Here is a 15,954-nt window from a genome sequence, read left to right on the forward strand (position 1 = left end):
TTTTACCATATATCATTCAATATACATTGTACAACAGAAACATCTAAAACTTGAAATTATAATATTAAACTATGAAAAATAAGATGTTAAGCATGTTTTAAAGAGTAATTATATTTAAGAAAAAAATCCTTGTAAAATCAAGGGCAGATAATTATAATGAATTTAGTATGACCTGTTTTGGGGATTTTCTCAATAAAATAAGACCTGTGGGCTGTAACCCCTGTTTTCAATTTGCTTATTTTAAAGATATATATCATGTTTATATCAAAAAAATATTACAGATGGTTTTACAACTTTTGATTTTTTTCAAATTGTTTTAAAAGTCCAATATGTGCAAAAGTTACTTAAAAAGCATTCATAAGGATTTCTTTCATATAAAACTACTTACTCCAAGTCTGATTGAATGTGCCCATTCTTCAGTCCTATCAGAAAACAATTTCTTTGGTTTTACCAGTTCTGAAATATAAAAAAAATTTGTCTTATTACAATTAAACAAAATAATTATTACATATACTCATGTGCATGAATTGTATAGGTTATTCTTTACTTTGATTAGTACATGTAGTATTGGCTTTTATTTTACTTTAACATCATAGGCCCGCATTTACATGTACAAAATGTTTGTCTTGCCATTTTAAAAATCTTAAATTTGATCCATAATCATGATAATTGAGTACATATGTACTAAATTTTAAAAGATAACACTTTATGATTTTTCGGAATAGATGTCTATTATATATATTTAATTATTACAGTCATACAACAGATCTCCAATTTTGCCAAAACTTAACTATTAAATAATATCATATAAAAGAGATTTTCTTAAAGATATAAGTCTTGTGTCATATACAAATACCACAGTAATTATGTACATGATGTAATTATGCAAAAATTGAATGGTCTTATATAGTTATTTTCTTGATCCTACATGGTACTTATATATATATATGTCACAAGTTATTTGAAGGAAATAGCAGTTTCATAATATTCAAAAAGGTTGAAATACTTATATTCATAATTTCAACTTACCAGAAGATTCAATCCAAAATATATGAAAACATCAATCTTCACAAATCCAATAGTCATGTCATCATAAGAATATATAAATCTGCACTTTTTAATGTTAATAGAATACTTTGGCTCTTTTTAGTCCACAACTCTACATCCATGGTAAAATTCATATTTTGGTCAAGATAAATAAGACATCTTTTCTTGTAATGTCTGCAAGTTCAAATTTTGAATCTGACCTGAGTGTTGGGGTTATTTTGGGAGTTGTTTGATTCCTTGAAATGTTTCCCTAATCATTATACTATTAATTACCTAAATCTTAAATATTTGATTTATAATAATAAATAAATAATATTCACCAATTTTTATCTATTATTTTTATATTTTGGACTGTAGCAATTTAAGAGAAATGTACAAAGCAATGTGGTCTCCTTCATAAGGCCCCAACTCTTGAGTGTGTAAATATCATTTCCTGTCCATTTCACAGAGGCAAATGGAAAACAGATGGGGGACCTACATAACATTCCTATCACTAACTGATAAGAAAGAGACTGCATGGAAATACTATTTGTGTATTATCATGATTATTACTTAATTAAATAGAGATACACTTAATAATTAATTGTACTTGAAAATAAATTAATTTAACCTGCAATTCCTATGTTGGAAAATTCAAAAACAAGTTATTGTTATCACTGTTAGTGAAATAAGTATATTCTAGTCACTTTTTATATGTTTAAATGTAAATAAATAGCAACACATAACATAAAGTTATAAATTACCTAACAATGCTATCACAATTTAAATTTAATTGAATTTAATATGCCATCTTTATAAGACTCTTTAAATATAAAAATATTCAATATGTTAGATTTCAGGGGGGTACAAATACTGGCTTTATGGCCCAAATAATCACCATGCATGCACTCTCTCATCAGTAATGATACATTTTCATTTGAAAAAAAAATTAAAAGAACAATTCTGCCTCAAAAGTTAGAAAAAATTTCTAAGTACAATTCCCGCCTGATAAATTTGAACAAAATCTTTTAAGTCCAATTTCCTCCTAACAAACTTGAACAAATATACTAAGTCCAGCATTCCGTCTATGATATTTCTTTTACTAAAGAAATCCTGTTAACTCAACAGGAAAGTAGTAAATATTTCGCCTAAGGTCTTTGATACTTCAGGCGGATTTTTTTCAATATTCCATGTCCGCCTTAATTCCGTCTAAAAGTCTTAATTTTTAGGTGGATTCCGCCTGGGTTCCTGCTATTTTTAAGCGGAATCCTCCTAATATTCTCATACGGGGTGTCTATCCTAACATTTACATTACATTAAGAAATTTATTGTCTTAATTGTTATCAGCTAAAAGTTATGAAAGATGTAAATTGTTTTTGCTTTATTTATTTCAAACAGCAGCTGCTGTTAAAAAAATAGCATTATATAAATGTGCCATTTTTTTCAAAATTTCAGCATTTTTAACAAATAAAGTTATGTAACATGGAAATCAATGTTAGGCATAGTTCCTCGTTAAAAAATCCTTTTTGTACAAATAGATTCAGGGACAGACATATGACAGAGCAGATTACACAAACCGCAAACTGTTCCAAAGCACATGTTTTCATAGAGAGTTTGTATTTTCTGTGCCTTTTTATCATGTGGATGTCACATGTATGTTTATGTACATTATTATATTCAATAGGAGTGGTAGACTCCTTAATGAAGATTTCAATGTAGGAAATAATTCTATTGAATGTGTTAAACAATACAATTATCTTGGCATAGTCATCCAAAATACTGGAAACTTTAATGAAGCCAGGAAACAATTATTCCAAAAAGGTCAAAAGGCCAGTTTTAAACTTTATAAAGATTTGAAATCATTAAATCCTCCTATTAAAACTCTTTTGCATTTATTTGATCACTGTATACAGCCAATTGTAACTTATGGTTGTAAAAATTCGGGTGTTATCAACAATACTCCTAAAAGGAAAAATTTATCCCTTTATGACATATTTAAAGATTGGGAGTTTGAGAAGCTAAATTTAAAATTGTGTAAGTATATTATTGGTGTTACAAAGATGTGCACAAATGTAGTAGTCCTGTCTGAATTGGGTCAATATCCTCTTTATATAAATTTGCTAACACATATGTTTATGTATTGGCATAGACTAGTGAATTCTCCATCTGATTTATTGAAAAGTGCTTATGCTGAGTTAAAAATGATTGAGAGTTATAAAAGCTCAAACTAGCTCCAATAATTCATGGCTCTCTAATATCATTTTATACAGTGAAAAAGTGGGTATTGACCTAAATATATGTAAAAATTTAGGCAAAAATAAATTAAAAATTTACTGAAAAAACAGCTCAAATTAAATTTTCAAAATGATTGGGAGAAAATGCGAGATTTTTATTTACAGAATCAAGGCAAATTGGACACTTATTTTTCATTCAATAGGTTATTTGACTACGAAAATTATTTAGATTTAAAACATCCACAAAAACATTTGTTTACAAAATACACATGATACAGACTCAGCAATCACTGTTTAAGAATAGAAACTGGCAGACATGAACGAATTACCAATGTATGTGGTAAATATGAAATATTACCTCGACATGAGAGGATATGTTTATATTGTAATTTAAATTGTATTGAAAATGAAATGCACTTTCTTCTGGAATGCCCTCTTTACAATAACATCAGAAGAGATGTGACTGATTATATCAAAAAATACCCCAGTTTAGATAATTCAAACAGAAAAGATCTTTTTTCATGGATCATGATTTATGAAGATAGCAGATTTTTATCTATTTTATGTGCATACCTCGATAAAGGCCTGCAACTTAGAAAATCAGAAAACTAGTTAACTTAAATACTCTAAAAGATATCAAAATTATCCCCCCTTGACCACTGATTCTTTCCTCATGCATTTGAATTATTATTTTATGTTTCTTTAATCACTCTGTAATGTTTATGTCATGTTGTAATTAATGTTATGCTCTTAATGGGCCCTTTAATTTGGAAAATAAAAATATTGTATTGTATGGTATTGTATTGTATTGTATTACATGATGTAATTCTTTGACACCTTTTTCAGAAATCTTAGAATAAGTGGTGTTTCTTTTCAAACATCAATAGAAGGCCCTATTGAGCCACATATACACCAAATCTAAAAATACCACCGAAAGATCATTTTCTAATTGAGGATCCCCATGAACAAATCTTACTCTCTACATGCTCTACATTTAGTGTTAATTGTAAAATTAAAGTTTTTATTGTCAGGTTCATTACAATTTACCTGTGAAAAAAAGATGTGGAGAAGTTAGGTCAAACTTTTACTCCGATGTGTAATGTAGAATACATAATAACTTTCAATGGTATTTTCAAACATAGTGTAAACATGAGTATTAAACCAACCACTCAGTGTTCCCAAAAGGACTTATAGAACAATATGGTCCTATATTTTACCATGGTTCTTTATAAATATGGTGTGAATTTAGGGGAAAGTGCTATTTCATATCCTATGTTGCTTTTTAAAAATATAAATAGAGAGACACTGCTTCTACTATTTATACTATTTACCTTTTGGTTGTCTTCTAGCACTAAATGAATGGATGTCCATTGGTGAATATATATCTCTAAGTATAACTCTCCGATTACTACCGGTAATTTTATCACAGGAATTGATAGACCGATCCTTCCAATCGGTCCAGTATAAGGTTCGATCGTACAATGTCAAGGCAAAGGGATGAGGGAGTTCCCCTTCAACGACCACACGGCGATCAGAACCATCGAATTTGCAGCTGTGTATGAAAGCATTTTTAGCGTCCGTCCAATAAATTTGTGAATCTTCGTAATCTAACGTAAGTCCATTTGGCCAATGAATATTTTCCTTTATAATGACAGATCGATGTGCATGTGTTCCGTCCATTCCAGCTCGTTCTATTTTTGGTGTCTCTCCACAGTCAATCCAATACATGTACCTGTTAACATGAGATAGTTAAAATATTACTAATACTTAACTGTTAACTTCAGATAGTTAAAATATTACTAATACTGAACTGTTAACTTCAGATAGTTAAAATATTACTAATACTGAACTGTTAACTTCAGATAGTTAATATGATACTTAACTGTTAATAAAAGACTTAACTGTTAACATGAGAACGTTAATACAATACTTAACTATTAACATAAGATAGTTAATATAATACTAAACCAGTTAAAATAATAATTAATGTATTTAACTAATAGAATGATAATACTTTTAGATCTTCAATATTTCAATTAAAATGACTTCTACTTAAATTTTATTATTTAAACCTAGCCATTATTAGCAAAATTGAAGTCGCTGACTAATCTATGTTAATTAGTCTCTGATGGAGAGTTATCTCTTTGGCAATCATGCCACATCTTTTCATTCTGATATTAATAGAAAAGAAAGGACAAGGGGTATCCATCCATGACACAAAATCAGTACATGCACTGCAAAACACAAAGAGTAAAGGAACAACTTTGTAATGGAAATTGTCTTCTTGTATTTAGTCTTTTGAAATTAATACCAATATTTTTTCTGTAAATACAGTTCAAACAACACTCTTCAACTTGGTAGTGTTTTTTTCACAGCAAATATAGAAGCAATTCTCAGGGGTTTACCACATAATATCTCTTTGTATGTTTATTCAATAAATATAGACTTGAAAATATGATCATGTCATAAAGTTTAATCAAGAGTTATCTACCTGCTTTTCAGTCTTTCCCAGAACACCGTGTCTGAAGTATAGCTTAAACAAACTTACCCATTTAATGGATCCAGTGCAATGGCTCTTGGTTGGTCAAGGTCATTCCAATAAAGCACCTTTCGGTAACTTCCATCCAAGTTGGCGACTTCAATTCTTTTCGTTTCTGAGTCAGTCCAGTATATCTTTCGACCCAACCAATCAACAGCCAGTCCATCTGGAGAGATGAGACCTGTTGTGATGACATTTACCGTAATTTCCGAGCCATTAAACCATGTCCTTTTGATCATTTTCTGGCTGACGTCCGTGAAAAAGACCGATCTGTCCTCATAAAGGAAATCCACTGCTGCAGCATCCTCGAGGTTTCCTGCGACAACGGTGGAACTACCTCGAGAATTGTTCCCGTCCACCATTCTGACATCTTTACGATTGGCAAAAAGCAGCAAGGGACTTCCTGAAAAATATTTAGAAATTGTTGTTTTTTAATAACATGTCTAAATAACAAGCTTAAAAAAATGGGAAGAATGGAGTGTCGGGCTGAGAAAGGCGGACATTTTTTAAAGAATAATCTATGGAGTAGAAAGCAGAGATTTTATCATTTCAAGACAAAAATTTACAGCGTGGCGTTTTTTTCTCACTAATTTTATGTGCTGTCTATACAAATGTTCACCTATTTTGAAAGAATTCAATCAGTTATATTTCAAATGAAAAATGAGATAAATGCATTTTTTTTTTCGATCTTCAGTTGTAGCTCATTGAGCCAGAGTTGTATGCAAAATTTTACCGAAATCTGTGATGTAGCCCATTTACTGTAACTTGACCTCAAGACTATTTTCCACTTAGTATGCATTTTTCAGCTATGAACTGATACTGTAATTCAGATTATTCTTTTGTTTCATTAATTGAAATTTGGTCTTCAGAGAGAAAACTTTTCAAGTCCATCTCAATTAAAAATCATGACAAACATGAAAAAAACATAAACTAGAAAAATGCACCTAATATGCAAAAACATTGTGTGTCAAAAATTTCCACTATATTTGACATTATACTTTCTTATTCATGTTATAACTTATTCTAATTAAAACTAAGATTTAAATAACTGTTTTGAACATTGTTTAAAACTAAATACAATTCTTTAATTTAATTTTAACTCATAATTACATTTCACATGTTAAGTTGTCAGGTTTTGTTCAGCATGCCATTTTACATCAATTTCAAAAGAACCCCAATACAAAATAACTCATGTCACTGGTGGTCAAATTTCACCGCATTTTTATGATTATAGCTCAATTCTTTTTATGTATTATATTCATGATATTACAGCTGTGGAAGCTGTTTAACAGAGGGCTAAATAATATATGTTAAATTAGATGCTCCGCAGGGCGCAGCTTTATACGGCCGCAGAGTTCGAACCCTGAACATTGGTGCAAGTATGGACACAACATTCAAGCTTGATACAGCTCTGAATTAAGATTGTGATTAAATAGTTGACACAACACATGTTTCTGACACATAATGAATGTGGTATAAGAACTTCAACTTAAAAACTTTAAATTTTAAATTGGACATTACCTATTCTGGTCCAATATCCAAAATCTAAATACATGGTTAGATTCAGCATATCAAAAAACCCCAAGAATTCAATTTTTGTTGAAATCAAATAAAGTTCAATTTTTGACCCTTTAGACCTCAATGTGGACCAATCTGATAACCGGGTCCAAACATCAAAAATCTAAATACATGGTTAGATTAAGGATATATCAAAGAACCCCATATATACAATTTTTGTTGATATCAAACATAGTTTAATTTTGGACCGCAATTTGGACCAACTTGAAAACTGGGCATATAATCAAAAATCTAAATACAGGTTTAGATTCAGCATATCAAAGAACCCCAAGGATTCAATTTTTGTTGATATCAAACAAAGTTTAATTTTGGACCACGATTTGGACCAACTTGAAAACTTGGCCCATTATACAAATTATAAGAACATGTTTAGATTCAGCATATCAAAGAACCCCAAGGATTCAATTTTTGTTGAAATCAAATTAAGTTTAATTTTGGACCAACCTTGAAAACTGGGCCCATAATTAAAAATCTAAATACATGGTTAGATTAAGCATATATCAAAGAACCCCATATATACAATTTTTGTTGAAATCAAACAATGTTTAATTTTGGAGCGCAACTTGGACCAACTTGAAAACTGGGCATATAATCAAAAATCTAAATACAGGTTTAGATTCAGCATATCAAAGAACCCCAATTATTCCATTTTTGTTGATATCAAACAAAGTTTAATTTTGGACAACGATTTGGACCAACTTGAAAACTAGGCCCATAATAAAAAATCTAAGTACATGTTTAGATTCAGCATATCAAAAAACCAAATACAATTTTTGTTGAAATCAAACATAGTTTAATTTTGGACCGCAATATGGACCTTGTTGAAAACTGAGCCTTTAATCAAAAATCTAAATACAGGTTTTGAATCATCATATCAAAGAACCCCAAGGATTCAATTTTTGTTGATATCAAACAAGGTTTAATTTTGGACCACGATTTGGACCAACTTGAAAACTTGGTCCATTATAAAAATTATAAGAACATGTTTAGATTCAGCATATCAAAGAACCCCAAGGATTCAATTTTTGTTGAAATCAAATTAAGTTTAATTTTGGACCAACCTTGAAAACTGGGCCCATAATTAAAAATCTAAATACATGGTTAGATTAAGCATATATCAAAGAACCCCATATATACAATTTTTGTTGAAATCAAACAAAGTTTAATTTTGGAGCGCAACTTGGACCAACTTGAAAACTGGGCATATAATCAAAAATCTAAATACAGGTTTAGATTCAGCATATCAAAGAACCCCAATTATTCCATTTTTGTTGATATCAAACAAAGTTTAATTTGGACCACGATTTGGACCAACTTGAAAACTAGGCCCATAATAAAAAATCTAAGTACATGTTTAGATTCAGCATATCAAAAAACCAAATACAATTTTTGTTGAAATCAAACATAGTTTAATTTTGGACCGCAATATGGACCTTGTTGAAAACTGAGCCTTTAATCAAAAATCTAAATACAGGTTTTGAATCATCATATCAAAGAACCCCAAGGATTCAATTTTTGTTGATATCAAACAAGGTTTAATTTTGGACCACGATTTGGACCAACTTGAAAACTTGGTCCATTATAAAAATTATAAGAACATGTTTAGATTCAGCATATCAAAGAACCCCAAGGATTCAATTTTTGTTGAAATCAAACAAAGTTTAATTTTGGACCAACCTTGAAAACTGGGCCCATAATTAAAAATCTAAATACATGGTTAGATTAAGCATATATCAAAGAACCCCATATATACAATTTTTGTTGATATCAAACAAAGTTTAATTTTGGATCACGATTTGGACCAACTTGAAAACTGGGCCCATAATAAAAAATCTAAGTGCATGTTTAGAATCAGCATATCAAAAAACCCAAGAATTCAATTTTTGTTGCAATCAAACAAAGTTTAATTTATGACCCCGATTTGGACCAACTTGAAAACTGGGCCAAAAATCAAAATTCTAAGTACATATTTAGATTCAGCATATCAAAGAACCCCAAGAATTCAATTTTTGTTAAAATCAAACTTATTTTAATTTTAGACCCTTTGGACCTTATTGTAGACCAATTTGAAAATGGGACCATAAATTAAAAACCTACATACACAGTTAGATTCGGCATATCAAAGAACCCCAATTATTCAATTTTTGATGAATTCAAACAAAGTTTAATTTTGGACCCTTTGGACCCCTTATTCCTAAACTTTTGGGACCAAAACTCCCAAAATCAATCCCAACCTTCCGTTTATGGTCATAAACCTTGTGTTTAAATTTCATAGATTTCTATTTACTTATACTTAAGTTATGGTGCCTTAACCAAGAAAAATGCTTATTTGACTTTTTGGCCCCTTATTCCTAAACTGTTGGGACTAAAACTCCCAAAATCAATCCTAACCTTCCTTTAGTGGCCATAAACCTTGTGTCAAAATTTCATAAATTTCTATTTACTTAAACTAAAGTTATAGTGCAAAAACCAAGAAAATGCTTATTCGGGCCATTTTTGGCCCCTAATACCCAAACTGTTGGGACCAAAACTTCAAGAAATCAATCCCAACCTGCCTTTTATGGTCATAAACCTCGTGTTTACATTTCATAGATTTCTATTCACTTATACTAAAGTTATAGTGCGAAAACCAAAAGTCTTCGGACGCCAACGACGGACGACGACGACGCCAACGTGATACCAATATACAACCAAAACATTTTCAATTTTTGCGGTCGTATAAAAATGTAACCCCAAACCCAAACAATAAGGGGGTAGTTTGTTAAAAAGAAGGTATTAAAGAACAGAAAGACGTCATGGCTTTGAGACGCTGGTCTCTATCTGAATCAATATAGCGTAAAAAACAATCACTTGACCAATAACCTAGCAATTTAATGTCACTGTCCGAACAACCTACAGATCCTGCCCAAGTGGCAGCACCCCTATGAAAAGAGTGTCCCCCGTAATTTTGAGGATTACAGACAAGGTGTTGCAACAGAAAACAAAGGCATTGGAGAAAAACAGTATAAGACAAACAACTTTTGTCAGATAACCTAAATAAAGGATCTAAAGGATCTCCTGGTAAGGCAAGCACGCGGGATAAGGCTTCATACGGACAAATCTGGTGACCGTGTAACAAAGGGAGAATTACCTCAATAGGCTTAGAACGAAACTGCAGCGTATTGGTTACTTTGAGCGTTACACGCATACCCAAGTTACAAGGCAGCACATCTACCCTTCACAAATTGATTTCTGGATCAAAAAGACCTTGACTAAAAAATGTTTGGTCGCAAAAAAACATAAAAACCGGTAAGGCAAGCAGCCCAAAAAACAATATTACTATGACATTCAAGATTTAAAATTGACTTAAATCTTATTAACAGTTCTGGCGTAACAGGTGCCTTACAATTTTGACTGGTACCAAGTTCCCGTTTGACACCAGTTAGTTAATGTCGGACATTCCAACAGCTTGCAATAGGGTCCGGTTTGTCGTGCGATTTATGCAGCACAACAATAACGTTCAAATACGATCGTATCGAGCTAAACGCAAAGTTTTTCACATCTACAAGAAAAGCACTGTAAAGTTCTACAGTTTTGATTGTGCATGGCACTGGTTTTAGGTCATAATTTTTTACAGAATTGGAGATAAGTCTTGAGATGGGTACGGTAAGTTCCTGAAGTTGAACTAGCCCACCCCTTGCTTTTCAAGCGAACCACGCTGTTCTCCAACATTTGCGTTTCCATTGTTTCTCCATCTGGAATTAAAAAAGTCAAAAGATATGTGTTTTAGTAGCTCGATAGTCGTAAACGGTATATAAAATAAGTGGCTCACAAGTTTATCATAAAGCCTAGATAATTGTCCTGGTTCATGAAGTCTTGACGCGGCGTCAGCAATAACACTATTACGACCACTGATAAATTTTTCTCTAATGTCGAAATTGTGTGTAGCCGACAACCAGAAAAGTTCTCTCAATTGAGTCATTAAAGTTTTGTTTCTAGAACTACCTTTGTTAATGATGCATTTTGTAGTCATGTTGTCTGTAGAAACGACAACACGTTTATTAGTCCACAAATGTCCCGATCTCATCGCGGAGAACACAACAGCCATAGTCTCTTTAATATTCATGTGATAGTTCTTAAAATTCGGTAAATCTGTGTCCCAATTCACATAAAAAAATCACCTTCATAATATCTAGCACCACCATGTAAACAAGCATCAGTTTGCAAGCAAGTAACTGGTTTAGAATCTAAAAAAGTTACTGTTCCATTGAACACATTCATAAATTAACCCACCATGCAGTATCAGAAAATAAATCTGTAGATAAAAGTATTTTTGCATTCCTATTCGTTGTATTTACATTTAATAGGTTATCAATTAATCACCTTACAAAAGTTCTACATCCCTTTACCATCTGACAAGCCCAATTAAGTTTGCCACACAAAGATTGTAGTTGTTTCACACTGGCTCGTTTGCGGTTTTGAAAAGATAAAATGGCATCATGGAATTCTCGTCGTTTCTTTATCAGGCATAGCGAGAGATAGAGAACATGTGTTTATGGCAATCCCTAAAAATGTTAAACTTTGAGATGGACCCTCAATTTTATTCCAGCTGATGTTGAAACCTAATCTACGTTAAGTATCGATTAGAAAACGAATTCCTGTTTGACACTTATGAAACGTATCTTCAATCACTAAAAAATCATCTAAATACGCAATGCAAGTAATATTATATGTACGTTTCATGATTTCAGACAGAAGCACTTAATTGCTGAAAATTTTTAGGGCTTCTCGCGTGACCAAACGGAAGTTTAGCATCATACATATATGTTGGAGAATCGTCCCCATCAAACGTCCACTGGAGGCCTGTCAGAATCAGAATCATGACACTTTACAGATCTATAAGCACTTTTAAAATCTATTTTCCCGAGATAACCATCACATTTAATTATCTTCAATACGTGTCGTAAATCCATGTAAGAACAACTAGTATCCGAAGTGTATGAATTAAGAGAAATGCCTTTCAGTAGGCTAGCATTATGAATGATACGCACATCGCCATTTGATTTTTCTATTGCACCTATTGAACTGATTATAATCGGTTTAGTTTTAGTAACTACATAATTCCCGAGTTCAATTTCTAGTTTAATTTGTTTTTCAACAGCACGATGAAAACGGAAAGCGGACGAGTAATTTTTTCTAACTACAAGCAGATGCGGACGATAAACAACATTAAGCTGAAATCCATCTTTTACACCGTTTAAGATAAAATATCTGTCTTCAACAGAAGCAGGCAGCAATCGGTTCCACGCCTCAAAACGTAAACAATTTCAGTTTTTTGCTGCATGGGTTATCCTAGTTCTGAGGCTCATACGTTTTTTTTGCGACTTTATCCATATAAGTGGCACTGCTGTGTCCGTGAGCTGAGATAGCAGAATGACTGCTTGACACACAAATGGCACAATGATGCATCATTCGACAATCTTGGTGGTAACAAGAGTTATTATTGTAGCACCATTCATGGCTCTCGTTGTTGGATTTTCACGTTTGGACACAAGTTGGAAATCTCTTAAATCCTGACGATACGCCCCCATATAAATGTTCCCCCCGCCTGCCTGTCTCTGTACTCTTTGTCATAGAGCAGGACAGAGTACCAAACATATTTTGAGACGAGAGGGAATATGTCAGCTGTATAGTTAAGATATGTATTAACATTTAACGCGGTATTCCTTTTTAGCAATTCCTGTAAAATTCTAATGTTAGAGTAACCCCACTCTTCGATAGAAATTTTGCCTAAGGTTTTCTTTTTGCCTACCCGAAAGTCCATATCTCGGCATAAGATACTGAGGGATATGCTCTGGCCAAAGAAAATCAACAATCTGCAATGCTTTGCCTGATTTCTCTGTGCTACATGCAATAATGTCAGAAAATTCATGATTTTGCTCACCTTTTGTAGAATTTTGAACCAACGCGGCGTCAGACGGCTGAACTGTTGGCAGTAGTTAGAGGTTTAAAAGATTGTCCTTTTCCTCTTCAATTTTTCGTTTTAATTCCACTTTTCTTTTCTCTGTTTTCAAACGTTTAAGTTCGTTTTCTAAGGCATTAATTTCCTCATTTTCATTATCCTCAGTTAACTTTTCAAAGGACTCCGCAAATTCCCCATCACTTTCACTGTCGCTATCTTCTTTGTTGTCGTGTGTATCACTCTCAGTTTCCATGTGTTTCGGCTTCAAACTGTCAATTATGTCTTGAGTTTTTCACCAGCATTATCTCTTTTTTCTCTTGTACTAGCCATTATGGATTAGGAGCTTAAGAAAAAATGTGCTGGCATGCTTACGAAAGCTGATCACAGTGCCATGTGGTCACTATCTCTGCGAGGCTGCGCATGAGTAAGGGGTCGTCTCAAACTAGCTAACCCTGGGATATTAATACACATGGCTAAAATTACATTTATCCTAAATTACACATTAACTGTTAACAAAACTTTGAATTTTTGAAATACTAAGGCTTTTTTACCTCAGGAATAGATTACCTTAGCTGTATTTGGCAAAACGTTTAAGAATTTTTGGTCCTTAATGCTCTTCAACCTTTTACTTTATTTAGCCTTTGTAACTTTTTGGAATTCGGCCGTCACTGATGAGTCTTTGGTAGGCGAAAAGCGCGTCTTGCGTAAATACAAAATTTGATCCTGATATCTGTGATGAGTTTATTTATAACATATTGTTATAGACATCTTCATATCTATGTACATATATAAGAAGTGCTCTCTTTTGAAAACTTTCTGCAACAAAAAGTCTTATACCGTTAGTTTCCATTTATAAATATATGGTTTTAATTCTCCTTTCTGTAGCTTTCAATAAATTACAATCTTTAGTCGAGTCTACGTGTTTGAAAAAAAATCTTCATAACGTATGTTTGTCTGTGACTAAGAAAATGACAAGTGCATATTAATTAATGTTTCATACTTTGTTTTTATAAATCAAAGGAGATTGGCATTCGCCAATGAGACATGCAGTAAACCAACAACATTATAAAACCAGAAACGAAATTTATACTCTAATATTACTATTATATAATATACTAGTACATATTAATTGATTAATGTCGGTCATGAAACAGTTAGTACTAACTTCCAGAGTTTAAACAATTTGACATTTTGCAACACTATAAAACTGCTATTAAACTTACCACCGAGTTCCATTAGACTGTTATTATTTTTGTCAAAACCAGGCTCAGTGATTTGATTATAAAATGAACGTAACCACAAATTATAACTATATTTTGGTAAAAGTCCATCTTTCAATGTACTGTAGAAATTAGCCCATTCTTGAGGTGAGATGGAACCGTTGCCATCAGCATCAGTCCAGTAGAACACCTCAATTTCTGCTTCAAGTTTAGACGTTTTACGTTTGTATGCCCCTCTTTTGTTAATGTCCTGCAAAGTACAAAGCAAGTGTGTCTATTTGTTATTAGCCTATTGTTTTCAATTGTGTAAACCCTTTCATAACCTCGTATTCATTTTTCATGTATCGAGTCTGTAACCTTGTCATTTGTTGTCTTGTGTCAGATCTCACTTTCGTCTTAGATATCTAATGTTTAATACATTTCAACTTTATAAACGATTACGAGATATTAAAAACCCATTGACATAACACTTTATTAAACTACCTTGTAATATGTCCTTATAAACGACCATATGCAATAAATTATAAGCACAAACTATACATGAATAAGCAATAAAAACGGAACATAATATGTGAAATCTCAGTTATGCTACTGGAAAGGCTCTCTTCCATGATGAAAAAAGAATTATAGAAGGTGTTAGTACGTGGAGTGAAGAACACGTGTAGTTGGGACAAGAGGATAGAATTATAAAGACATTCTACGTTAAGATTATTTATAATGGTACATGTACGGCCCAAAACAAACAAAAATGATTTAAAAGGGACAAACGTGAAGGAAAAATCTTATTTAAATTTTGTTTAAAGAGATATAAAACCATGTTTTGTTAAGAAAGAATGACTGTTTATATATGAAACAAAGTATATTACCAGCAAGACAAGATCTACAAGTAAGACAACTCTATAGAAAGCGGCATTCATAAGAGTAGTTGCCGTTTGGTGACAATTTTTCCATTAAACAAAGGATATTACCAGCAAGACAAGATCTACAAGTAAGACAACTCTGTAGAAAGCGTCAATCATTAGATTAATTGCCGTTCGATGACAATGTTTACATGAAACAAAGGATATTACCATCAGGACAAGATCTACAAGTAAGACAACTCTATAGAACATGCCAATCATAAGAGTAATTGCCATTTGATGACAATGTTTACATAAAAAAAAACAAAGGATATTACCATCAAGACAAGTTCTACAAGTAAGACAACTCTGTAGAAAGCGTCAATCATTAGAGTGGTTGCCGTTTGATGACAATGTTTACATAAAACAAAGGATATAACCAGCAAGACAAGATCTACAAGTAAGACAACTCTGTAGAAAGCGTCAATCATTAGAGTAATTGCCGCTTGATGACAATGTTTACATAAAACAAAGGATATTACCAGCAAATCATGACAAGCAAACATCCTTAATACAA

General features: G+C 32.2%; 1 protein-coding gene across 1 annotated transcript in view; it reads right to left on the reverse strand.

The window, feature by feature from the left end:
* The window catches only part of LOC139502275 (low-density lipoprotein receptor-related protein 6-like), a 39,401-nt gene extending 24,609 nt beyond the window's left edge, over nucleotides 1-14,792 (reverse strand). The window contains exons 1-3 of the mRNA XM_071291706.1: nucleotides 14,542-14,792; nucleotides 5,809-6,202; nucleotides 4,592-4,992 (exon numbers count right to left, since the gene is read on the reverse strand). Coding sequence (XP_071147807.1) covers nucleotides 4,592-4,992; nucleotides 5,809-6,202; nucleotides 14,542-14,554 — 808 coding nt within the window. The 5' untranslated portion in view covers nucleotides 14,555-14,792. The remainder of the gene's footprint in view (nucleotides 1-4,591; nucleotides 4,993-5,808; nucleotides 6,203-14,541) is intronic.
* Nucleotides 14,793-15,954: the final 1,162 nt, after the last annotated feature.

Source organism: Mytilus edulis, chromosome 13 (genome assembly GCF_963676685.1).
Source record: "Mytilus edulis chromosome 13, xbMytEdul2.2, whole genome shotgun sequence".
NCBI classification, from domain to species: Eukaryota; Metazoa; Mollusca; class Bivalvia; order Mytilida; family Mytilidae; genus Mytilus; species Mytilus edulis.